The 26,909-nt window shown below is 30.8% G+C and overlaps 1 protein-coding gene across 1 annotated transcript; it reads right to left on the bottom strand.

The window, feature by feature from the left end:
- Positions 1-1,749: 1,749 nt before the first annotated feature.
- LOC127714925 (uncharacterized) lies at positions 1,750-26,909 on the bottom strand. The gene is made up of 5 exons (XM_052220947.1): positions 26,786-26,909; positions 25,773-25,872; positions 12,690-12,823; positions 5,279-5,470; positions 1,750-2,375 (listed from the first exon to the last, which is right to left on the bottom strand). The coding sequence occupies exons 1-5, from the start codon at positions 26,865-26,867 to the stop codon at positions 2,215-2,217; spliced, it is 669 nt and encodes a 222-aa protein (XP_052076907.1). The 5' UTR covers positions 26,868-26,909; the 3' UTR covers positions 1,750-2,214.

Genomic DNA, 26,909 nt, shown 5'->3' with positions numbered 1-26,909 from the left:
GGGTACATTGAAAAACGTTACTTGTAAAAACAAATAGCGCTGAACTTTTAAATTCAAACACTTACCTTTGAAACTGTTGATTCCTTGATACCGGCTAAAGGACTTGTGCATGTTTCATAGTGTTGTCATGTGTTAAAGTATATAGCCAAAAAAGGTATGATAAACACTTTAAAATACAAAGATTCAATGATTTGTATAATTCTAAAGTGGTGTTTTCCCAATGTTGACTTTTATTTATGGTTATTTGAGCAATGGTTTGACATTTGACATAATTTGACAAAGAAGTCTATACAGTGTCATCATCTTAGATTCAGGAAAGACCTTGAAAATGCATTTGATGTTTCAAAAGTATCCAGTTCATGCATTTATATATATTTGTTTTAGATTAAAGTGTTAGAGAGAAAGCCTGTTGAAATTAAAAATGTAAAAGAAGATTAAAGTTATGGCATACTGAAGCAATATCGCAACACATCATTTCTATATAATTTTCAATATACTTTATAACATGGTTCATGTTTGATGAGATTTATTCTCTCTAGGGATAAGCACGGAAAAAATCGTTCGTCCCTGAAACACATTTTGAAAAGAATTTTTCATTAATTGAAAAGTATCGTACAAAATTTTCTCCTCACTATGAAAATTTGAATTTTCAAACGTCCATACATGATGATAATTTTGAGAAATCACAACCCACTCACTTTTGTGTAGTATTTTTTTTTTAAAGTCTTAGCTCCTTAAATTATTTTGATTGTTTATGATAAATAAGACACTATCATTTGACTGTTTGCGTGTAAACAAACATCGATGGAGCTTGACCAACAGATTGTTCAGTGATATCACTTAAACAATCAAAAACATCTTCAATAAATATTACAGGTATAATAGTATCTTTTTTTTTAAATCTTGGTTAAGACCAGAAACTAATTTTTGTTATGTGAACCTACTTTACACAAAGGCAGATATGAACTGAATATGTCTAGCAATGTTTTACTCCTACTTGTATAATTGTTTACATGAAAAAAGTATCTGTTTTCGCTTTATAATTTGTAAAGTGTTGAAGGAAGTGGTAATAAAGTATGTTGAACATGTGTGTAAAATTTATATATTTTTTAATTTTCAATAACATAACCAAAGTTTAATAAATTTTAAATTTTCTTTCGCCCTGCTCGTCCGAATTTAAAGTATTTCTACTCTAAATTCAAAAGGCTATAAACAAGACAAACACAGAAATAGGATTTGTTGCTCGCAGTAACATATTATTTTCTCTTGTGCTACAATATTTTATTTTACTTTATAGTACAGATTTCTTTGATTCAAACAACATATCAGTACATGTAATAAACATAGCAGCAAGTGTATTTATATATTAATGTGACTAACTTTGATTCGACGTAACTGCGAGCACCTTCGATACTTATACATTTAAATGCCAAACTTTATATAGTACCATAAAACCCCACCCGTAGAAACCGCCAAAACTTTTATCGTGCCTCATGCACCTAACATCAAACTTTATAAATAGTAATAACTGTTGCAGAACTAGTATCAGAACTTGTTATAATAGTTCCCATCTATATATAAGTACTACAAATAGCAAACAGGAAAACCACAATTTCAAACGAAATGAAATATATATATATTTGAGTGCAGATAAAAACAGCGTAAAAAAATAGTCTGTTTGTACTCCACTATCACCTTATGATATTGTTTAGTGGATTAATAAACGTTAAATGGAAAACGTTCACTAAAAACATTTATCAAATAACTTTATTAAACAGTAATAATAGACAAAAGAAAACACGGGTTCTAGGAAAAACAGTCATAAATTATACCACACCCAAGAATGTTCGTAGCTATAAAAAAACAGACAATTAGCTTATAATGGTTTTATATCATTTATAACCTCATTTTGATTTATTCCAAAGTTTTTAAGGCTTGCAATTGGGGTAAGTTAAAGCTTGACACAATGAATAGACACCAATATATCGTTGTACACTTTATGCTTACCCCTACGTGTTTTTAGTTATTTGTGTCACATAACTGCTATCTCAGTGAAGCATACCTCACTTATTCTTTTATTCAATTCAAATAAATTAAAGATCTGATATCAAAATTATACCGTACTACAATCGAATATTGGTGGCTAGTCATGCATTTACTCGTTCAATGTTGTCAATTTATCACTTTTTTTCCGAATTTTGTTGATTGGAGCTTTTATGTTTTTATTTCATAATTTTCATAGCATTGAGTATTATCACCACTGGCTGTCTTCCTTTTGTAACAACATACAGCAGAAATAAATAATATGATTGAAGCTACAAGTACGGCACATCCAACAGCTATATACATTGGTAGTTTACTATCGTGGTTTGTGCCTGAAAAATACAAATATGAAATCTTGATATTTGTCATAGCTACTGATACTATTTCTCTTTTTGAAATTCCCTGTTAGATTTACCTCTTTTATAATATCATATTAAGAAGGTTGGCACACTGGAAGCATATAATTGTTAAAAGTTCTATTGCTGTGTTTACTTTTTTCTTACGAGACTTGTAGGCGGAACCAAGTCATTTAAACTAAAATAAAGATATATGAAGGAAAAAAATGGTTTTATTCTATATAAATTGGAACATAACTCTTTAGGTATTCCTTTACAATTATGAACAATTATATTCCAACGTAATGGTCTTTTGGTACTTATATTTTGGCGTCGCATAACGTCAGACAAGTTATGAAGTTTTTACACTTGATCCGTTGAATGTGTACTTGTCAGGCTAGGGTTGAGCGCACGAATATCCCCCCCCCCCCTCTCCTCCACACACACACATACACTTTACATGTCATCTCACAAATTAATAACTCCGAGGTAATTTGAAAAAAAATAAATCCATAAAAACTGACATAATCAAACGTAAGAATATCAACCACAGAAACAAATAAAAAACATATGTCATATTCTTGACTTTGTACTGGCATTTCCGAAGAAAACGTGGTTTAAACCTTTTACAATACATTAGTTGCTGTTTGTTGCTGTCTGTTAAATACAATTGTTTACTTTTATATTTTGACAAAAATCTGGCCAATAGTTTTCCAGTTTGAATTCTTTATTAAAGTTATGTTTTTTGATGATCTGAAGTACCCGTAGTTTAAAATGGCTCCTAGCGACGACAAAAGTGATGCTCATTGATATACATAGAAAATAAGTGTTCTTTTCTTTTTATGTCTATATTCAGCAAACAAACAACGCATCAAATCAATTTGACTTTCTTGACAAATTGTGGTCACATCTCTTTGTAGGAAATCGACAATTTGTCTATGCATTTCAGTTGTGTTATCTATTGATTTAAACGACTGAAGGTGTAATACCACCCAATCATAGTACTTCACATCCGGTTTCATACGAAAAAAGGGTCGAAAAAAAATATTCCATTCAATTTGACAGTTGCGGGAAATTAATCTTACATTTTGTTGCAGTAAAACAATTCTGCATCATAAATATATATCTTGGGTATTTCAAAGCACCATTCTTTTTTTATTTGGTGTTTCTATAAGATATTTTTGAAAATTGAGGTTACATGGTTACTAAAGCCTGTAAACAGGAAAAATAAGGGATCAATGTATACTGAATATAAGGCTGTATGTTACATTGCACAGTAAAATTCGTACCGTTTATGTTGTCATACTCGCTATAAGTTGTTCAGAACAACGCAAATAATTAAAAATAGTGAGGATCAATAAAAATATCAGTTTATCACGAGACGTGCTAGTAATTATTATGATTATTAAAATCAGAAGATTGAGGAATAAATGTAAATATTCAAATCTTCAAATAACATTTTTTTTTAATTAAAATCAACAATTCACAGTGCTCGATAAAAAAAAAAACAGCCGTTTTATTGTTTTATTTGTGCTGTTTTAGGAAAGTATTTCACTGCCTTTAGAAATTTATCGTGCGTTTTATATACGCCTGTTAATGAAAAGGCAAGGACCTATGTTATCTACGAGATGTCGATTAAGTTGCTATTGTAATAATTGATCGGAAAAAAATCATTACATTTACGCTGTTGTTTGAAAAATGAGTCAGTTACTCTTTAAAGCGAATCGTGAAGTAAATGAATAATGCTTTATTAAATCAGGAGATTGTGTGATTGCCAATGTGACAGTTATCCACCACAGACAAAATGACATAGATGTTAGCAACTATGGGTCACCGTACGATTTTCAACAATGTGCAAATACCACACCGTATAGCAAGATATAAAAGGGTCCGACCTGACAAATGTTAAACAATTCAAACGAAAACAACGGCTTGATTTATGTACAAAACAACAAACGAAATACCAAATATGATATACGATAATTACTGAATTACAAGCTCTTGACTTTGAACGGGCAAATATAAAATGTAACAAGGTTAAACATTTTTCCGGGCACCCAATCGTCCCCTTAAACAACCGGAACAGTGGTGTAACAACACAACTTAAGAAAACACTATTAAATAGTTGAAAATCCTTGACTTATTAAATCGATACAAAGCACAAAACCAAATAGCAGATGCACTAAAGAGACAAAGTACCAATCTGACAGTATTCGCAGTTACAGGAAGCTTGTTCGTGGCCATTAACAAATCAAACAAAATGATGTATTTTAGACAAGAAATCAATCAGTTCACATGAAATCGATTAAGGGGTAAAGATGTCTAGGAATACAAGGACTTGTGCAATGCCAAAGGCTTACTATTGATAGGATGTAGAACTGTAATTGTTAATAACTGCATATCAATATCTAGCTTATTTTCACTAAGCTTGCTCATGTGAAACAAAGGAACAAGTAAAATAAATTTTTAATAGTTAGTTAACATATGAATGCCAACTGCCTCTTGGAAAACACTTCCACTTAACGTCATAAATATGATGTCAATCAAAAGAAGTCATCAACTTTATGGTCCCTGTTTTAGAATTTATTTTGTTTGCTTTGATTTTTCAAATAGCAGAATTTGTACTTCCAAAATCAAAATAGTTTTACCTACTTAGAAAAAAAATAATTCTTTATAATTTTCTTTTCGACCCATAAGAAGTCTCACTTCCTTAGTAAAAACTTCGATTCGGGACGGCCATTTAATTTTTGGAAATGAATAAGCTGTCCTGGACAGTACTGAAACAAATCTTGCCTCTTCAATGCAATGAAAACAAATATTCTATCCCTCATAATACTGGATATGATAAAGAACAAAATGGAAAATAAAAATGAAAAAATATGAAAAGGATAATGGCTTACTTGTGGTGTCACTTGCAGTTGTCGTTGGTGCTCCCTCCAGTATATAACTTATACGAAAACCTTCCCTGCCAACTGTGTCGTCAGTTTGAAAAAGAACATACATATAGCCGTATGTGCTCTGCACTGTGAACGGGACTGTGTCATAAATTCCACAGCAAGTCTCTTTAAGTAGAGTTGCGCTTGCATTTGTACCTGTAAAATGGAACTTAGCACAGGAAATAACAAGCTCATTATCTCAGCAGCTGTTAGTTCTCGCTACGGTACTCGCAATGTATCACAACATTAGTGTTTAATCAGAAATTGGAGCGTATCTTATCAAAACATCGGATTGTAATCAGATTGAGGAAGATCAGTGACGAGAATTGATGAACAGGATGACTTAAGCTACTAATGTTCAAAACAATTTGATGAAATAAGAGTCTTATTATCGAGAAAGTAGTTTTTGTGAATAATTAGAGGCATGAGTAGTTTACCGATGTTCCAAATGGATCACCAAGCTTTTTAATGTTTTGAAGTAGTATCTTACATACAATCCCAAGATTCGTAATTATTTGATACATAACATACTCATTTCAAAAATTTAATTTTCATCAATTATGTTCCAACCAAAATAATTCTATGCACAGGAAAGAAAACGAAATATAAGCTTTGTTTCAAAGCAGTTTAAAATTGATACATGTAAACTGTTAAAATTTGCTATTGAAACATGTTTAAATTTTAAAAACAAATAATGACATCATTCCGGGCTATACATTTTACTTATAATTCTTCATGCTTTTTTTCTTTTGTTTTGGCAATAAAAGCAACACAGTACACATAAATGGTTGTAATAGAACAAATTATTACAAAAATGTATTATCGTAAAATAGCGGATTTTTCTATTCAATGCTGAGAAAAAATTATATTTTCTTTAAAACAGATGTCTTTTTGAATTTTGAAGATGTTTTTTTTTTTTTACTCTTCGGTAAATGTGTCTCGCGGTCCTTGAAGTAACTTTTACTGACAAACTCTATAGTTTTGCCTGAAAGAACATACTAACTCTCGGTTTTCAAATGGTTTGTTTTCCTTAATTTACCTTATTTTAACTTTTTACAACATTTTGAAACTTTTCTGTGAAGAAAAACTTTATATAAAACATGTAAAAGTTAGTGTTGAACTTAATTCATCTTCAGTCTAAAAGTTATGTTAGGCTCATAATATTTCGTGTAAAGTGTTTACAGTCCTTGGATGGTGTAAACTTCCCGTTTACACCATACACCATTACACCATTTACCATACACCATTATCCCATACACCTTGTGCCATTACACCATACACGTTACACCTTTGCACCATACACCTTACACATTACACCATACACCCTTCCCCATTCTATCTACACGATCCGAAATTACCCATAATGCAATTAAATTTCAAAGAAAGCGTGCGACTACAAAATTATTAATTTGTTTTAAAAAACGAATTTTGATCACAATATTGTAAATTAATGTATAAAATTAAAACCTCCGTGGTCATGCCAATGATGGTTATAAAACAATACAAATTAAATATATATACATGTATATGTAAATAAAGTACGCATAAAACTTTGCTTGTAATGCAAACTTTATCTGAGATCTGCCCATCTATAAATTCAAAACGAAATTGATTACAATGCTATTATTATCGGTTTTAAAATGTAGCGTAAATCTTATAAACTTGGTTTTCAGATAAAATCGACAAACAATGCCAAAAACGAATAGTAGTTAGATCATATAAAATAATCATGATAAATGAAAGCAATATTGGTGTACAGTTTATCATATGTAGATATAGGAAGATGTGGTATGAGTGCCAATGAGACAACCCTCCATCCAAGTTACAATTTATAAAAGTAAACCATTATAGGTCAAGGTACGGCCTTCAACACGGAGTATTGGCTCACACCGAACAGCAAGCTATAAAGGGCCCCAAAAAATTACTAGTGTAAAACCATTCAAACGGAAAAACCAACGGTCTAATCTATATAAAAACGAGAAACGAGAAACACGTATGAACTACATAAACAGACGACAACTACTGTAATCAGATTCCTGACTTAGGACAGGTGCAAACATTTGCAGCGGGATTAAACGTTTTAATGGTACCAAACCTTCTCCCTTTTCTGAAACAATAGTTTAACATCACAACATAGAAAAACATACTATAACATATCAATTGGAAGGCTTAACGCAATCAAAAAACGTAAATTAACACACAATGAACGAATAAATTTGACCTGTGACACCTGAATGCATATACACAGTTAATAAAAAATTACAAGGGATAAATACTTAAAGTCAAAAGTAAATAAACAGGTTTAAACAAAGTTAAAGTATGATATCACTGTGAAATTTCAAACAATTTTTACAAAATCATCACTTTTGAAGAAACCTGCGTCATATTATACACAGGTAAATGAAAATAATTTTGTAATATATATCTCTCAGTTCAGGCTGACTGGTACATGTACAACAAAATTATTTTAACGCATCAAACAAAACTGACCATACTTGCACTTAATTATAAAATTGAGAATGGAAATGGGTAATGTGTCAATCTGTTAATTTATATAGGGTTAAAAAATTTGGAAATATTTTTGTCCTCTTTTTATTAAAAATATTGTCTCGCAACAAAATTTCAGTACTTTTGATACCTCAGGCTGACTCATATAACAAAATTATTTAACGCATCAACCAAAACTGACCATATTTTCACTTTATTATGTAAATCTATATATAGTCGCATAGTAAATCAGCAATAGTTTGACGTCAGGATGGATTGTATAATACAAATGACAGCAACTTTGCAATACAACATGAACAATGACAACAAAAATTTGTCCCCATCAATCTAGATTGCCAGCATGTCCTCTTTTTATTCAAAATATTGTCTCGCAACAAAATTTCAGTAGTTTTGAAACCTAAGGCTGACTAGTATACCAAATTGTTTTAAGGCATCAACTAAAAATGACCTTTTTTGCACTTTATTATGTATATCTATATAGCCACACCTAAATCAGCAATATCTTGATGTCAGGATGGATTGTATAATACAAATGACAGCAACAGTGCAATACAATGACAACAAAAATTTGTCCCAATCAATCTAGATAGCCATTATATCTTCTTTTTATTCAAAATATTGTCTCGCAAGAAAATTTCAGATGTTTTGATACCTCAGGCTGATTCATATAACAAAATGATTTTAAAGCATCAACCAAAACTGACAATATTTGCACTTTATTATGTAAATCTATATAGCCGCATAGTTAATCAGCAATATTTTGATGTCAAGATGGATTGTATAATACAAATGACAGCAACATTGCAATACAATGACAACAAAAATTTGTCCCCATCAATCAAGATAGCCAGCATGTCCTCTTTTTATTCAAAATATTGTCCTGCAAGAAAATTTCAGTAATGTTCATACCTCAGGCTGACTAGTATAACAAAATTATTTTAACGCATCAACAAAAAATGACCATTTTTGCACTTGATTATGTATATCTATAAAGCCACATAGTAAATCAGCAATATCCTGATGTCAGGATGGATTGTATAATACAAATGACAGCAACATTGCAATACAATGACAACAAAAATTTGTCCCCATCAATCAAGATAGCCAGCATGTCCTCTTTTTATTCAAAATATTGTCCTGCAAGAAAATTTCAGTAATGTTCATACCTCAGGCTGACTAGTATAACAAAATTATTTTAACGCATCAACAAAAAATGACCATTTTTGCACTTTATTATATATCTATATAGCCACATAGTAAATCAGCAATAGTTTGATGTCAGGATGGATTGTATAATACAAATGACAGCAACTTTGCAAAACAACATGTACAATGACAATCAATCAAGATTGCCAGCATGTCCTCTTTTTATTCAAAATATTGTCTCGCAACAAATTTTCAGTAGTTTTGAAACCTAAGGCTGACTAGTATACCAAATTGTTTTAACGCATCAACAAAAAATTACCTTTTTTGCACTTTATTATGTATATCTATATAGCCACACCTAAATCAGCAATATCTTGATGTCAGGATGGATTGTATAATACAAATGACAGCAACAGTGCAATACAATGACAACAAAAATTTGTCCCAATCAATCTAGATAGCCATTATATCCTCTTTTTATTCAAAATATTGTCTCGCAAGAAAATTTCAGATGTTTTGATACCTCAGGCTGACTTGTATAACAAAATGATTTTAAAGTATCAACCAAAACTGACCATATTTGCACTTTATTATGTAAATCTATATAGCGGCATAGTAAATCAGCAATATTTTGATGTCAGGATGGATTGTATAATACAAATGACAGCAACATTGCAATACAATGACAACAAAAATTTGTCCCCATCAATCAAGATAGCCAGCATGTCCTCTTTTTATTCAGAATATTGTCTCACAAGAAAATTTCAGTAGTTTTGATACCTCAGGCTGACTTGTATAACAAAATTATTTTAAAGCATCAAACAAAACTGACCATATTTTCACTTTTAATATTATGTATATTTATATAGCCACATAGTAAATCAGCTATATTTTATTGTCAGAATGGATGGTATAATACAAATGACAGCATCATTGCGACACAATGACAACAGAAATTATCCCCATCAATCTAGATTGCCAGCATGTCCTCTTCTTATTCAAAATATTGTCTCACAAGAAAATTTCAGTAGTTTTGATACCTCCAGCTGACTTGTATAACAAAATTATTTTAAAGCATCAACTGAACCTGACCATATTTTCACTTTTAATATTATGTATATACATGTATATAAAGCCACATAGTAAATCAGCAATATCTTGATGTCAGGATGAATTGTATAATACAAATGACAGCAACAGTGCAATACAATGACAACAGAAATTATCCCCATCAATCGAGATTGCCAGCATGTCTTCTTCTTATTCAAAATATTGTCTCGCAAGAAAATTTTAGTTGTTTTGATACCTCAGGCTGACAGTATAAATAGTATAACAAAATGATTTTAAAGCATCAACTAAAACTGACCATATTTGCACTTTTTTATGTAAATCTATATAGCGGCATAGTAAATCAGCAATATTTTGATGTCAGGATGGATTGTATAATACAAATGACAGCAACATTGCAATACAATGAAAACAAAAATTTGTCCCCATCAATCTAGATAGCTAGCATGTCCTCTGTTTTTTTCAAAATTTAGTCTCGCAACAAAATTTCAAGAATTTAAATACCTTAGGCTGGCTTGTATAACAAAATTATTCAACAGAATCAAACAAAACTGAACATATTTGCACTTTATTATGTAAATATATATAGCCGCATTATAATGCAATAATATTTAGATGTTAGGATGGCTTATATTTAAATACATACTGACATATGACAGAAATATTGGACAACAATGACTACAAAATCTTGTCCGCTATATTTTAGAGTGTCAGCATTTCATCTCCCTATTCGTAATATAAAACTGTCACTAAAGTCAGTATCAGTACCTATATTTCCCAAAGATGGGTACGTCACAGATTCTTTTTGGGCTATTGTGTGATGGGTTGGTCTGCGCATAAATTAGTCGTGCTTGCTGAGGTGTGATGATTTAAACTCAGTAGTTCAGGATGGTTTGTATAATATAACTATTCCACCACATCATCCAACACTGTGACTGACATGACAGATTTCATTTGTACTTTATTATAATGAAAAGTATGAGAAGTTCAGAAAAAGTATACTGTTAGTTTATCATGTCGATTGGTTGATTTTGTTGGTGGCTAAATATCAAGTGGCAAATATTTCATTCCTGTTCACCGGACGTTCAAGATATCATTTATAATCCGTAAAGACAAATCTAACGAAATAGACGAGATTGTTCATAATTATACAACACCTTATGTGCAGTAACACTGTATAATTTTCCTTTGAGCGTTTTGTGGAACACAGAATCGTAAATCCAAGACAAACAAAGGTGAATTACGATGAAATATTTATAAAGAGACTGTCAAAAATGGGGAACGAAGCAACGTTAAAAATAATGTTGATAACCCATGATATAAAAATATTGTTCCGATGCGTGGATAACCTTTCTATCCGCCTTCTAGTTAAAAAAAAACTTTCTTTTATGATAACTGCATGTGATCACATGTGTGTAAGTTTATAGCCATTGTTTAATGTAAATAAGAATATGAAAAAAAAAAAAAAATTTGATATGTGTATAATATCTATAACATAGTGTCTAACGAGTAAAGAAATTTGCTTTACTGGGAAAAAAGAACAAAATAAGATTATATTATTATTGTTTATGTTTACAATCCGACAAAATAAAATAAAATGAACTTCGGTTTCAACCAATGAAATGTCGTACACCATTCATTCATACCATTCCCGATCGCACGTTACACAATCACACCATTCCTCATACACCATTACACCATTCCCCTTACACCATACACCATAGCACCACACACCTTCTACCATTGCACCATATACCATACACCACTACACCATACACGTTTTTTTTTTGGGAAGTTTACACCATCCAAGGGCTGTACCTAGATATGTTTTGGTATTATTTTTTTGTGTCTGTTTAAAACATTTGAAAGTTGTTCATCTCGGGATAATGTTTGTAAAGTTTATTTGCGGTTGACCCTTACTGTCCATTTCTTAATGCAAGTCAAGATTGAAGGTCAATAATAATAGAACGTAAAATGTTAACGCATTTTAAAAATATTTGACAGATAATCCTTATTGAAATTAAAGATAACAATGAAAAAAGTCATGGGTATAAAATATTAAAAATTACATTCAATACTTCAATCATTAAAGATTATTTTATCAATTGTTTTGCCAGTCAGACATTAAATATAAATTAATAACTAGTATGTTGTCGTTGCCAAGTCAAATTCCCGCAAATTAATCGGATTCCACTTAGTTGTTATGTCTAGTTAACCTGTCTGATAGATTTATCCACATAAGTTGACAAAATGATAATCCACCCCTTTTTGTGTCGTCTATCGATTAAACATACATCCTTCATAATGAAATTTAAAACAAAAACAATTTTTTTATCTAAAGAATAGTAATGACTTATTTTTACATTAGGTTGAATATTAGTTGAAGAACCATTAATGGAAGTTGGTGTAACATTAAACGTATCGTTTTGAAATGTGCTATTCATTCTTCTTAAAATGGGGGTATTCATTATTCATTATCCATAAGGTATTTCACTTGCTCTGACTTCTGTAGACCCAAATTGAAAATATTTAACATTATTAGAAATAAATGTGTGACATAAGAGATGCTTCTTTTCTATAATTTTGTTCCTTATAGAATTTGATAGGAAATACACACAAAAAATTCACTAAGTAAAAATAATCTATTACATACCATCATAAACAAATACGTTATCCCCTATACAAACTCCTTTATTATTTCCCGTCTCCAAGGCACATTCGATGAATTCTATTGTGATATTGTAATTCGGAATTTGGCTTATAATTAACCAGTCGCGAGAATACTTTCTGAAACGAAATAAGAAAACGAAGCATTTACATGAAACTCAGAAGGATAGATGTTCTTCCTTACCCAATTCTGTCTGACACTAATCCTTCGGAATTTTGCTCTCCTTTGCAATGTTTGATATATACAGTTCTTGGAACAACAAAAGGCATTTTTCAGTGCCATTTTTTTTCCTCGAAAAGCTTTATTTTTATGTTTATATATACGTGTGTGCATAACCAACATCTAAAATATATTGATACTTTTTTTTTAATTTGGATCAGCAAATTTGAGCTAGAGCATTACACTAAAGATGTTTAGCTTATAATCATACTTCTGCTATGCCAGTCTATGGAAAGTGCTAATCGGAAAATCCATTTCTTATGTGAAGTAGCGATATTTTCTATTGTAAATGAGATGCATTGTGGGGAATTCTCAGACGCATGTTATCATTTCTTGGAATAAAACAAAATATCATAAAGGACTTGCTTTTTCTTTTTAAAACATACACGCATTTAACAGGACAAATTATATACAACTTGCTATGTATTTGGAGAATTTTAATCCCAAGTATGTTGTATTAATACGAGTAATAATGCATTTGCATAAAAAAAAAAACCTATTTGCACGATCTATAATTTCGAGGTGTGCAAATACTTTGACAATGATGTACCAAAGACAGTGGAATGGCCATTGAGCTTATCCTATTGCATTCCTCGCCACGATCATTTGTAATAGGATAATAATGCTATTTTTTTCTTATATGAATACAAAGTTTTTCTAATATAACAGCTATATATGTTATTATGAAAAACTTTTCCACTGCGGTATTTTTCTTATAGAAATGCGATACTTTTTTTCATTTGAAAAAATACGATAATATGGCATCAAACATTAAAACAGAGTAGCAACATCGACAATTATTTATGACAGGTTAGATGTTGCAGGCAAAATATCACCAAAATTTTTACGTACATAATAAACCAATTTATACTCTTATAAAGAAGTAGACACGATGTTCAATATCACTTGCGTGTCGATCAATTTTGTGTTTACAAATCAATATTCATAGTATACACCACCTTTCAACTTTCGCTGAAAAACAATATCTGGCTATAATGTCGGTCTAGAATGATAAAGTGTTGACACAGATATATGTTTCATCTGTCGTGTCTATATGTAATTTTAATATTTAAATGCAGTTGTTGGAATTAATGGGAAAATACTTTATCATACATTGTTTACATTGGCACAAATGATCGATTTTGATCATCAAAAAATTAAAACATAACTATATTTGTATTCTTTTCGAATATTTTTTTTGGGGGTGGGCGGGAGGTGAGGTGGATGTATTTATACACATTCAAGTGTATTTTCTATATAGAGATTGCTTATCTATATATAACATGAAACATATTCATTTTAAGGTTAAATCCTAACTATCCTACTGCCTGTCGATACTTTTATTTTGTCGTTTTTACAAGTCATGTCTTCTTTGAATGTCCATGGCGTTAAAATACTAAATCCCCGGGTTTTTTTTATTTGATTTTAGTCTTTGATGCATGATTTTTTATTATTAATTGTTTTAGGTTTTTAACTAGCTTTCAGTAACTGCTAGTAATCTCAAATCTTACTTTCGTGTTATTTTGACCTGTTGACACAACTTGTAATGCTTTTTTGTTATTTAATGTTTACTAATTTAGTGTTATATCTCGTCTCACTATTTTAATATGTAACGCCTTTGATAAGTATTGAGTATGACGATAAATTTTCACTTCTGTACTCGTAATGTAAACAACAAATCTATTTATTTTGTAAAATATCAAAAAATATTTCCGTACTTTTTACAACAGAATTATTATATTTGAAACTTCTATTTTTCTGTGTACGTAATTTTATTTCACGCCATATTGTCCAAGGTTAGAGTTGTCTTTTTGCCATTGTTTTAAATCTTGTTTATTAATATTGTATTTATATTGTGTCATAGATCAAATTTATTCGTTCAGTGTATGTTTACTTGTTTTTGTCTTTATGTCTTTTTGATCGAGTTAAGCCATTTAAATTGATATTTTATAGTGTGTCTTATTATGTTGTAATGTAACACTACTGTTTCAGGTTAGGGAGAAGGTTGGTGCCTGTTAGAATGATTAAGCCCGATGCATTTGTATGCACCTGTTCTAAGTCAGGAGCCTGTTCAGTGGTTGTCGTTTGATGAGGTGGTTCATCAGTGTTTCTCGTTTCTCATTTTTTATATAGATTAGACCTTTGGTTTTCCAGTTTGAATTGTTTTACACTAGTCATGTTTGGGGCCTTTTATAGCTTGCGGTTCGGTGAGCCAAGGCTTCGTGATGAAGGCCGTACTTTGGCCTATAAATGTTAACGTTTTACACATTGTCACTTGGATGGAGAGTTGTCTCATTGGCACTTATACATACCACATCTTCGTATTTCTATTTATTATACAAATCATTCAAAGTCAATGAAACATGAATGAGGTTGCAAGGCCAAATAATCTCCATGGAAATGATAATGAATATGATAATGCTATTACAACTGCATACCATATATCGTTGACCTATTGTCAACGGTTCTCCTTAAACTGACATAAAAACTCTAACTGTAAAAAGTAAAATAACAAAAATACCGAACTCCAAGGAAAATTCAAATCGGAAAGTCCCTTATCAAATGGCAAAATTAAAAGCTCAACACATCAAGCAAATGGAAAACAACTGTCATATTCCTGACTTTGTAAGCAATGCAAAAACTTTTACAGTCAATGAATTATCGTTCAGGGGTGAGACCTTATTATCTCCATAAAAATATGTCAATGCTAATACACATGCATACCAAATATTCTTTGACTTATCGTTAGAGATCCCCATTTAAAAAAAACTTACCTTATCACAAATTACAAAAAAATGTTGACGCCGCCGACGCAACCGAAAACAGCACGACTCCTTTGCTTCGTAGAGGCGAGACAAAAGGTATTTTATACTAACATTTTTTCCCCTCTTATGTCTGGAAAATCTATCTTTGATGTAATGTTATTGCAATTTTATTGAATAATGCATGAAGATTAAAAAGGCCAAGAACTGCATTCGATAGGTTAAAATGTGGAAAATGAGAACACACTTTTTAGTTGTGAACTAGGAATCGTTTTTCTTTTTTATTACTTAAAGTAAGTTTCATTATCAATGATCATCTATTTGACATGTCTGAAAATTCGTGTTTAGAATTATGATATTATCTAAACACATTTCTAAGCAAACACATTAAATGCACCCATGTCTTGAATATAAACCCTTTAAAATGTGTTTTAAAATTAAAAGTTGTTAGGACTTAAACACTAATTTCTGAGCTAAACATGATCCTAAAGACAATCATAATCACTTTCTTCAATGTTACGAAATTAAACATGTTATAAAAAGTGCGCAAACAATGAATATGTATTTAGAATTGTGTTAAGGATTTAAACACCATTAATACAGTTTACATGTAGTAAGGATATAGGAAATGAATTTTTGCCATATTATCTTATCTAATACAAATATGTTTGAAGAACAATTAAGAATTTCGAAAGATGTCTCAAAAGTTCGTTTTGACAGTACTCAATGGGCTAAGACTGCTATCTCATATAACACGAAACGTATAGTTACAATAACAACATACCACAACTACATTAAATAAAATATTGCACACTCTATTGATTAATGGTAATACATATCACTCTTCTGTGTGTCGCATGAATTAATTTCGGACTGAACGTATTCATATTTTAGAATTAAACTTTTTTTTTATTGCAAAACAACATCTTTTTCCTTATGGAGTGTCTGCATATTTACAATTTCATATTAGAAAATATAAAAAAATAAGAAGACTCCACATAAGAAACGTTTTTTCTCGATTCGCAATTTCCATAGACTATGTCCTTGTAATTGCATGATATAATAGATAATTCCGTATTATCAAACCATGGAAGCACAAATATTTGAACATTACAATACTATTGAATATATGTCATATGTCAATTAATCAAATCAAGTTCTCGAATATAATATATTTATTACGTATGTAAAGTAATATCTACCATATTGTATTGAAACATAATATTAATGTTCTGATGATATGAATTCAATATAACATTTAGGAACTTTTCGTTTTAAGATGTTTCATCAGTAATTCATACTGACGAGTTTACGTACCATTCAATAATTTGAACACGTCATTAATCATCCTTATGAATGCTTTTGGTGACGATGTTAATGACAAATGCTAAATGTGAAATGACAATCAGTAAACTGATATGCATGCCAAATTATTCACCCTTTCTGTTCGCATTCCATTACCAATCATCATTTCTTTAACGTCTAGCACAATCCTTCTCAATCAATAAACTCATTTTGACCAGTAATTCCAGTTTGTTGATAGAAGATGTGGTATGAGTGCCAATGAGACAACTCTCCATCCAAGTCACAATTAGTAAAAAGTAAACCATTATAAGTCAAAGTACGACCTTCAATGCGGAGCCTTGGCTTACACCGAACAGCAAGCTATAAAGGGCCCCAAAAATGAATAGTGTAAAACCATTTAAACAGGAAAACCAACGGTCTAATCTATATGCAAAACGAGAAACGAGAAACACTGATGAACCACATCAACAAACAACAACCACTGAACAACAAGTTTCTGACTTAGGACAGGTGTAAACAAGTGCAGAGGGTTTAACGTTTTAACACGCGCCAACCTTCACCCTAACCTGAAGTAGTGGTGTAACATAACAATATAGAAAGACACATTATAAAATATCAATTGAAAAGGCTTAACTCAATCAAAAACACATATTAACAAAAACAAGTAAACATACACTGAGCGAATAAATTTGATCTATGGCACAATATAAATACAATATGCATAAAAAAAAAGGGGGGATGTAAAACAAAGTCAGAGAGACAACTATAACCTTGGACAAATTGGCATTAAATAAAATAACGTAGACAGGTAAATAAAATAAATTTGTAGTAAGGAGAACATGAAGTACGGAAATATTTTTTTACAAACAAATAAATTTGTTGTTCATAGTACGAGAACAGAATTGAAAATTTATCGTGATACTAAATACTTATCAAAGGTGGTAAATATTCAAAATAGTGAGACGAGATATAACACAAAATAAGTAAACATTGCATTACAAGTTGTGTCAACATATCAAACCATCAAGAAAGTACGATTTGAGAGTACTCGCAGTTACTGAAAGCTAGTTAAAAGCCAAAAACAATTAATAATAAAAAATCATATATCAGAGACTAAAATCAACTAAAACATATCCCAGGGATTTTTTTTTTTTTTTTTTAACGCCATGGATAGTCAAAGTAGAAACGACTTGTGCAATGCCAAAATAAAAGTATCGACAGGCAGTAGAATAGTTAGGATTTAACCTTATAATAATAATGTTATATATAGATAAAGTAATCTATATATAGAAAATAAACGTGAATGTGTACTAATACATCCCAAAAAAACTTTTGAAAAGAATACACATTTAGTTATGTTTTAATTTGTTGATGTCAAAATCGATATTTGTGCCAAAGTAAACAATATTGAAAGATCTTATTACAATATCATGAATATTGATAAGATAACTTTTACTAAAAGGTTCGATGAGTTTACACGGATCACATAGTGATTTCCGCGCTTTTAGCACAATATTACCGTAAAATTTAGGATGTGAAATACCGTTTTTTTTATTAGTTTTCTACAGGTACAGCCAAATTTTCTAATCAAATCTTTGTATCTATGAAAGAATTTGGTAAAGGTTTTCAGTAATTTATGGTAACGAAATCCCAGACTTAATAATTTACCAGTGATGCATTGATTACGTTCGTTAAAATCTATGACATCATCACACATACGAGCATAACGAACGAGTTGGGATATATAAACACCGTATGATGGAGCCAAAGGAACATCGCAGTCATAAAAGGGAAAATTAACAATAGGGAATGAAAAATCGTCTCTTTTTGTCGTAACACGTATATATGACAACGAAAACGACAACTGAGCACTTTAATAGGAGGCTCCTATGTTCTTTAATTGCTTACCTGTCCAATACATATATTGTATTGCTAATAATTTTGTTGTTTACAGTTTCCACTTTCTTTTGAAAGTTTTCAGGATAATCGCAAAAACTTATAAATTAGTCACACATCGTCATTTAACACTCTTGTTGCCGGAGGGACACATGTCCATATGTTTAATTCATGCAAGCTTCTAATCATTTCAGTATCTCTTTCAAATAAAATACCGAAGATTAAACATTATAATGCAACATCGTTTATAACATTCATTTTGATTGGATAACGGCACCAATTTTCATGGAATCAAATCACAATTAATGCTTTGAAAATGTACGCGCAAGCGCAGACAACGTATGACAGATTTTAAATGTATGATTTGACGTTGTTTTCTGTCAGTTTCATTAGAATGGAGATAACAATATTGTATTTTAAGCTCCGACGACATCAGTTGGTGATTTGATGCCGTCGGAGCTGAAAATGCAATACAGTTATCTCCTAAGTGTAGTATTTTTCTTAAATTGGTTACCAATGTAACGTTATGAGGGCGTGACGTCATATATCGAATAAAGTCATTGTTGAAAATATGACGTCACAGCCGTCAAGCTGTCCTATTTTCTGCCACACGAAATGTACCCATATAGAGTTAGCGGTAGTAAACATAAGAGGCTTAATGAAACAGTATCTTCAGTCTGACTTTTGTTTCTCCAACCAAAAGGCTTTAAAGATTATTTTCTCAAAAAATTATATACTGGATTTGTAAAATCTTTTATTCATTTTAAAGCTTACACATTACTCTTTCTTAATCTTTAGATAAAGTGTTCTGCCTGTAAGGATGAAAGTAGCACTTCCAGGTTAATTGGAAGTCAACATTTCTTCTTTTTATCCCTTTAATTGACCATACACAAGCTTCATAACCGTGTGGCTAACAGTTATATAGTGTAAACCAACCAGCGATTTTATCGAGCCGAAAAATGCCGCGAATATAAATTTTCGCGAATATGTAAAACTTTTCTTTATTCAAATACTCCAAGTAAATTTGAAAATCGCTTAGTTGAACTAAACGCGGAATAAAGTATCCGCGAAAATAAGTTGGTTTACAGTATGCATCAAGTTAGAATATATGTTAATTTAACTGCAAAGTGTCAAATATCATTTCACCTTTTATCTTTGGAGACCTATACATTCCATCAGAAACAAATAATCTTACAATCATCACACGGATTTGTAGTACAAATGTAGATACTCCCTTAAACCACATATATCAAAGACAAGTCGAAGTGGGTACTATTAAAGTTTCTATTGTCAATTATTTCAATTCTTATAAAACGTTTTTGTGAAAAATCCTATCCAAACTGAAATCCCCATAGGAACCTTATTAATGCAACTAAATTCCACTGGGAACTCCCAAGTTGTGATCTAAAACAATCATTTTATCAATAGGACCATACCGGTTGTGTCTTTTCTACACTTAAACTGAAACTTTGTTTGTGCACAGTCAATCCCTAAGTCCACGAAAATATTTACCGACGAAAATAAACGAATCCACAATTATATCTATTATTGTAATAAAAACGAAAATTGATCACAAATCTTCTTTAAAAGGCAAAGAGTCATCGTATAGTTTAGGTCATTATATAAGCATTTCTGTAATACCGTTATTGCTGATCATGTTTACAGTTCTTTCTTTCCATTCTAGTTTTCGGGATAAAAGGCATTATGATAATAGTTATCAAAGGTACCAGGATTATAATTTAATACGCAAGACCCGTGTTTCGTCTACATAAGACTCATCAGTGACGCTCAGATCAAAATAGTTATAAAGCCAAACAAGTACAAAGTTGAAGAGCATTGAGGACACAAAATTCCAAAAAAGTTATGTCAAATACGGCTAAGGTAATCTATTTCTGGGATAAGAAAATCCTTAGTTTTCGAAAAATTTAAAGTTTAGTCAACAGGAAATTTATTAAAATGACCATATAATTGATATTCATGTCAACACCGAAGTGCTGACTACTGGGCTAGTGATACCCTCGGGGACGAAACGTCCACCAGCAGTGGCATCGACCCAGTGGTGTAAATAGTTATCAAAGGTACCAGGATTATAATTTAATACGCAAGACGCGCGTTTCGTCTACATAAGACTCATCAGTGACGCTCAGATCAAAATAGTTATAAAGTCAAACAAGTACAAAGTTGAGGAGCATTGAGGACAATTATTGACAATTATCAAATATCTTGATTAAAGGGCAATACACTGTATAAAGCGTCGTCCGACTAATTCGGTCATATTATAATTTTTGAAGATCTTCGATTGCTGATGATTTTTGAAGTTTAAATATTCTATCTGTCTATTATATTTTTTTTTAGGATAAAAGGACAAATACGTAAAAATAAGTCAAAAGTTATTTAAGGATAATAACTCCTACGAGGAGTCATCCAATTGTTTCGGTCATATTAGCATTTCCTTAGATCCGTTATTGTTGATCATGTTTACAGATTCTTTTTTCTATAAAAGTGTTTTTCAAGTTAGAAGCGAAAACTCAAAATTATTTTAAAAAATCTTCATTTTAGAGTCATGACTCCTATAAGGATAAGGAGTCATCTGATACTTCAATGGAAATTGGAAGTAGGTAGATCTTCACATTCTGAGCATTTTTATTCCTGTAAGTTTTTCTTTCTCTATGGTAGTTTTTAATAAATTAGACGATTTGATCATTTTACTCCTATGTTCTTTTCTTTTTAACCGTAGCGGCCATGTTAGTTGATTCGCATGAACAAAAACACAAACCTTATACAAGATACCCTAAGGATTATGCAATTAAAGTTGTGTTGAAATTAATCATGTGATGTCAGAAGAGAAGATGTCGAAATGTTTACGACGACAACAGACGACGCAAACCAAGTGACGACAATAGCTCACATGTCTCATAGGACTTGGTGGGATTACAAAACGCAAACATAAACTCAAAAAGACAATGTACGAATTAGACAAATCAAAAGCACCACAAAGACGAAAGGGTATATAAACCACGATACATGTGAAGGAAAATCTAGAAAAAGATTAAATCAAAGTTTGAAGCTATATGTTGATAATTGACATCATTATAATGTATAACATATTGAAAACCAAATCATCTCAACAGTCTTTGTTTGCATGCAATCATTGATCCTAAATACTTAGTATAGAACATACGTTATCACAATGGCTTCACTGATCACTGAACAGTCTGGTCTTTTACTAAGAATAAATAAGCTAATGACGAATTCGAAGCACTCTTTTTCCTGCTCTTTCTATTTTCTTGAAATGTGTAGTCATTCTGTATCTTAGCAATTTATATCCCGTTTCGCTTTGATTTTATCTGAATAATTCTAATACCTAGTAAAAGGATAGATGTCCATAAATCAGGTTTAAAACATTAAAATATATAATGATTAACTTTTTTTTAAATCAGTAAAATGTTATTTGGAATATTCCTGATCTTGTAAGATTAGTTTTATTTGGTGATCGTTTTCAAATGTAATGTTTTCAAGAATACAAAACCTGCGTTATTAAATTTCTCAAAGATTCAAGTAACAGATTTTAAAAATTATGAAGGCTCGATTTAAGCAAGCGAAAAATCAGAAGGTATAACTAAAAACTATAATAGCATATAAGACAAACACGTTTTTTTAAGCTAGCGAACAATTACAGAGAGCTGGCGAACAATTATGAAAATACATACAATCTTAAACAAAAAACAAAAGGATACCATACTCTATTTATAAAAAAAATATAAAGCTTGTCTTTCCAAAAGGTAAATAAATCCCTGTGTTTTGACTGAATAACATATAAACTTGAGATTGTCTATCATAAACCATTCTGGAGGGTTATTGTTCGATAGCTAGCTGTTAGCCTAAATTGTTCGCCTGCTTGAGTCAAGCAATATAAAGGGTTCTTACCATATTATTGAGGAAGTGAAAAATACAGTTACGTAGGATAAAGTTGTTAAAAATCAAACTGCATATTTTGTTTTTACTTTAAATCATATCTATCGGAAAAATCTATATTGTTTCTGAATATAAATTACAAAATGGTTTATGTGATAGTCTAGGAACACATAACCTAGGACTGTCAGCGTAGGTCACAATATGGCTAAACAACATACTTACCCACCCAAATAAAAAAACTGCAGGTGCATGTACACACAAGACACCATATACGATTACAGGTGAACGAATAAACCGGAAACGGATATATGAAAAATGAATATCCACATTCATTTATTTTATTGGCAAAAAAGAACTCTTATAAAAGTCCGAGATAAATCTTTTAGACAACTTTCTTTTTTTTTTTTTTTTTTTTGACTTGCAAGGCAATCTCGGACTTAACAAAATTTGATATGGTTTCAGATCCAAAGGAAGGGTTTAATATATTGCTTCGAATCCGACAACGATGATATTTCCAAGAGGTAAAAGTCGGTAATGCTCCAAATTATGCAAAGGCAACTATACATAAGCAAAGTCTATGGTCATTTTGACACTTTCACTTGATAGCGATTGATCAATTCGTGAAGGTGACCGCAACAGTTTTGTGGCATGATATCATTTCATGTTGAAAATTATCCCAAGTTATCAAAAGCGGCTGTGGTAGTTTTCTCTAAAGACAGGTACTGTAATGCAGAAGCATATCATTAGTGGAAAGTAAAAGAACAAAAAACTACTCCAAAGAAAATTCAAAACGGAAAGTCCCTTATCAAATGGCAAAATCAAAAGCTCAAACACATTAAAAGAATAGAAAACAACTGTCAAATTCCTGACTTGGTACAGACATTTCCTTATGTAGAAATCGGTGGATTTAACCTGGTTTTATAGAAGTGTGTGTTATAAAAGTTCCTGGAAGTATGTTATGCATCGCTCTGATTTCTTGTCTTGATTTTATTTTTTTTTCTGGTTTTATCAGCGCTTCGACTTTTGCAGTAGGTTTTGAACTATAATTGTATGTCTTCGAGCATCACTGAAAAGTCATTCATTATGGAAATGTGCATCTTTTGTAATGAAATTGGTACCATTAATGTTATTTTACTTACTATAAAGAATTAATTTATTACAATTAAATGTAATATTTTCTTTATTTAAAAAAAACGTCGATATGTACCTGTTTGGTAAAATGACTTTATATGACTTCAGTGTCTCCTTCTGATATTGTAGTGCTGTATATGATTGGTGTATCTAATTTCCTAAATATATCAATTTTTAACTATTGATGGGCTAGCATTCGTATTTTGTTTTTAGACAATATAGGTGAACAAACTTCCTTCTGGGCCCAAATGGTCTAATGTCATTCAGACATCATAACTAGTAAAACATGTTTGTTCTGTTTCCTTATACAAATTTTTAACACTTATTGTAGGACTACACTGATTATTAAGTAATCGTCTCAAATGATTAGTCTTGTTATTTAACACTGTTTTTTTTAAATTTTAATTCTATACAATGTACTTTGCTAGGAATTTCAAAGTGTTGCCCTGGTTATAAGAAAGGCATATTTGAAATTATACCTAACTCTGAGGTAATTTTTTTGGACAGCCAACTATAAAATACCACATAAAGACGCATATTTGTAGAGAGGTTTTTAAGGAATTATGGTGCTTACAGAGAATGGCTCTTGAACTTTTTATATATAATGTATCTTGAATAGTTTAACTTTTCCATTTTAATTTCCAGAAATAATATTTTGCCAATGAAACAGTTACATAAAACAAAATTAAAAAAAAATATATTTTTCTGAAACGTTTTTTTTTCGTTGTCACAGTTGAAAATCTAGTGACAAAATATTACCTCCCCATTAAACACTGAAAACTAGATCTTCTCAATGTTTGTCCCATTTTAGCAAGTACGCTATCACTTATGGATTCAAGGGAAAACGTTCTGGTAAATAGTAAAAATAGAAATAAGTTGAAATAAAAATACACTTCCATTTAATGTTATCCTTTCCCTCCTTATGTATCAAACGACGAGAACACCAGGCTATAGAAGCTTGATGTAAAATTGGTTTAAAATGTTGATATGCGAATAAACCAACTTCAATTTATTTTCTACTGACTGTATACCTCTCTGGAACATGCTAATTATCCGTATATATATATATATATACAGCTATATCAGGGAAAGTCAGGTAAAAAATTTCAAAGGAATCGACTGATATGCAGCAGAGATTGGCACTTTTGAAATTAAGTTACTAAGCAAATTCAAACGGACCTTATCTAGATGTAAACATTGAATGTGAATAGATCGAGAAGACCGCAAATACATGTACAAAAATCGAGACGACTTTTTCTTAAAATTGTACTAAAAATAGTAAAAAGATAACTTCTTTATAAAAATAGTTATCTTTAATTTCTTAACCTGCACAGACAGACTTTTTTATATTCACGAAAATACAATATTTGTCAACTGAATGTACATGTGACAAGAGCAGACCGGTGTGCTCGATAATTTAGGTGTGAAAAAATAAGTTTATTTTGGGAAATTGGAACATGCTAAGGACTTTGTGGAACACTCCGAAAATTGGTGACCCAAAATATCTGTACATTTTGTATGTACATGATTTTTTCCAATTTTTTTATCAATATGCAGAAAAGATTGAAATTTCACAAGCTTCTAATGCAATTATCTCAACAAATACTGAACATAAAATATCGTGTATATGCATGTATATTTCTAATAACACAGTTTAACAAATAATTTCTTTAAAATGTACAATTATTATTTAGAAATAACCTTTGATCATTATCGTCACCGGCATTGTTTTATTATTGACTTTCCCGACTCTATCATAAGAAGAGTGAATTTTCTTTTGTTTCGTGCACTAGATTTCCCACTGTGTCATACATTATTTAGATTATAGAGTCTATCTTACCGTTCCGGATAAAATGATGTATTTCCATCGTACGTGTCATGTGATACAAATGTTTGCAGGTAAGGAGTTGCTGTCAGATGAATTGCAGCATTTACATTATCTATAAAAGAAATAAAGCAATTTATCAAATATATAGCAGATCTTTGAAATTATTTGCCTAAAATTGGGATGATTTTGTGCTCGACATAATGTAAAGGCATATAATCTATTAGGTTGTATGTTTATCTCTAGATGTCTATAAATTTAAATATGATTGATTTCTGAATTCCTGTCATATTAGCTCCTTTTCTAAACTATAACTAAGCGTTTATAATGCATTAAATCATAATAAATTACTTGAATAAGTTTGTTGATGCTCCATTTTTTCAGTCAGAGGTTTGCTTCTCTTTTGATTTGATATCGAAATAGAAAACAAATTAATACATTATTATCAAAAACTTGGCTAATTGTTTTTTTTTTCCTTTTTTATTATATAAACAATGAACAATTAGCAATTTGAGTTTCAGAGGGTACCATCCACATACCATCCAGTTTTCAGTACTGACATGATTTAGCGTAAATTTGAACTTCAAATCGTTAGTTATACATCATTTGAGTGTACAAAAACTCAAACAAATTTGACTGTAGCCAATTTTGTCTGTTTTGTTATGAAGATTCTTTTCGGTTTAGTGCTCTTAAATGTTTAATTCATTTGTCTTCTCTTCCAGAATTATTGGTTTCCAGTGTACTTAATAAAAGTTATTCCAGAAACAATCTTTGTGTGTACTGAAAACGGATATTTGTTTGTTTTACAAATGTATCAAAAGGCAAATAATAAAAATAATAAACTGTATTGAAATATCTGGAATTAAACAAATTTGATAAATGAGATATGACGATTCTTTATATAGGTAATGTCTCAACAACATATAGTGTTTTGTTTTTTTGTTTTTGTGTTGTCAAAAGTTATAATTGTTAAAAGCAATAATTTTGTTGAAAAAAATAGATGCCTTTCATGCAAGTTATAGATGTACCTTTTGTTTGCATAATGATTACAAATACTGTCAGACAAATGACTGCTGCACGTGACATCTTTTGGGTGCTGATATGGCACATATTAACTTTTCTGGCATATAAACTTCCTTCTTTATGCTTGCT

The sequence above is a fragment of the Mytilus californianus genome, unplaced genomic scaffold (assembly GCF_021869535.1).
Source record: "Mytilus californianus isolate M0D057914Y unplaced genomic scaffold, xbMytCali1.0.p SCAF_9, whole genome shotgun sequence".
NCBI lineage: Eukaryota > Metazoa > Mollusca > Bivalvia > Mytilida > Mytilidae > Mytilus > Mytilus californianus.
Note: the sequence above shows the minus strand (reverse complement) of the source record. Positions and strands in the feature narration are given on the sequence as shown.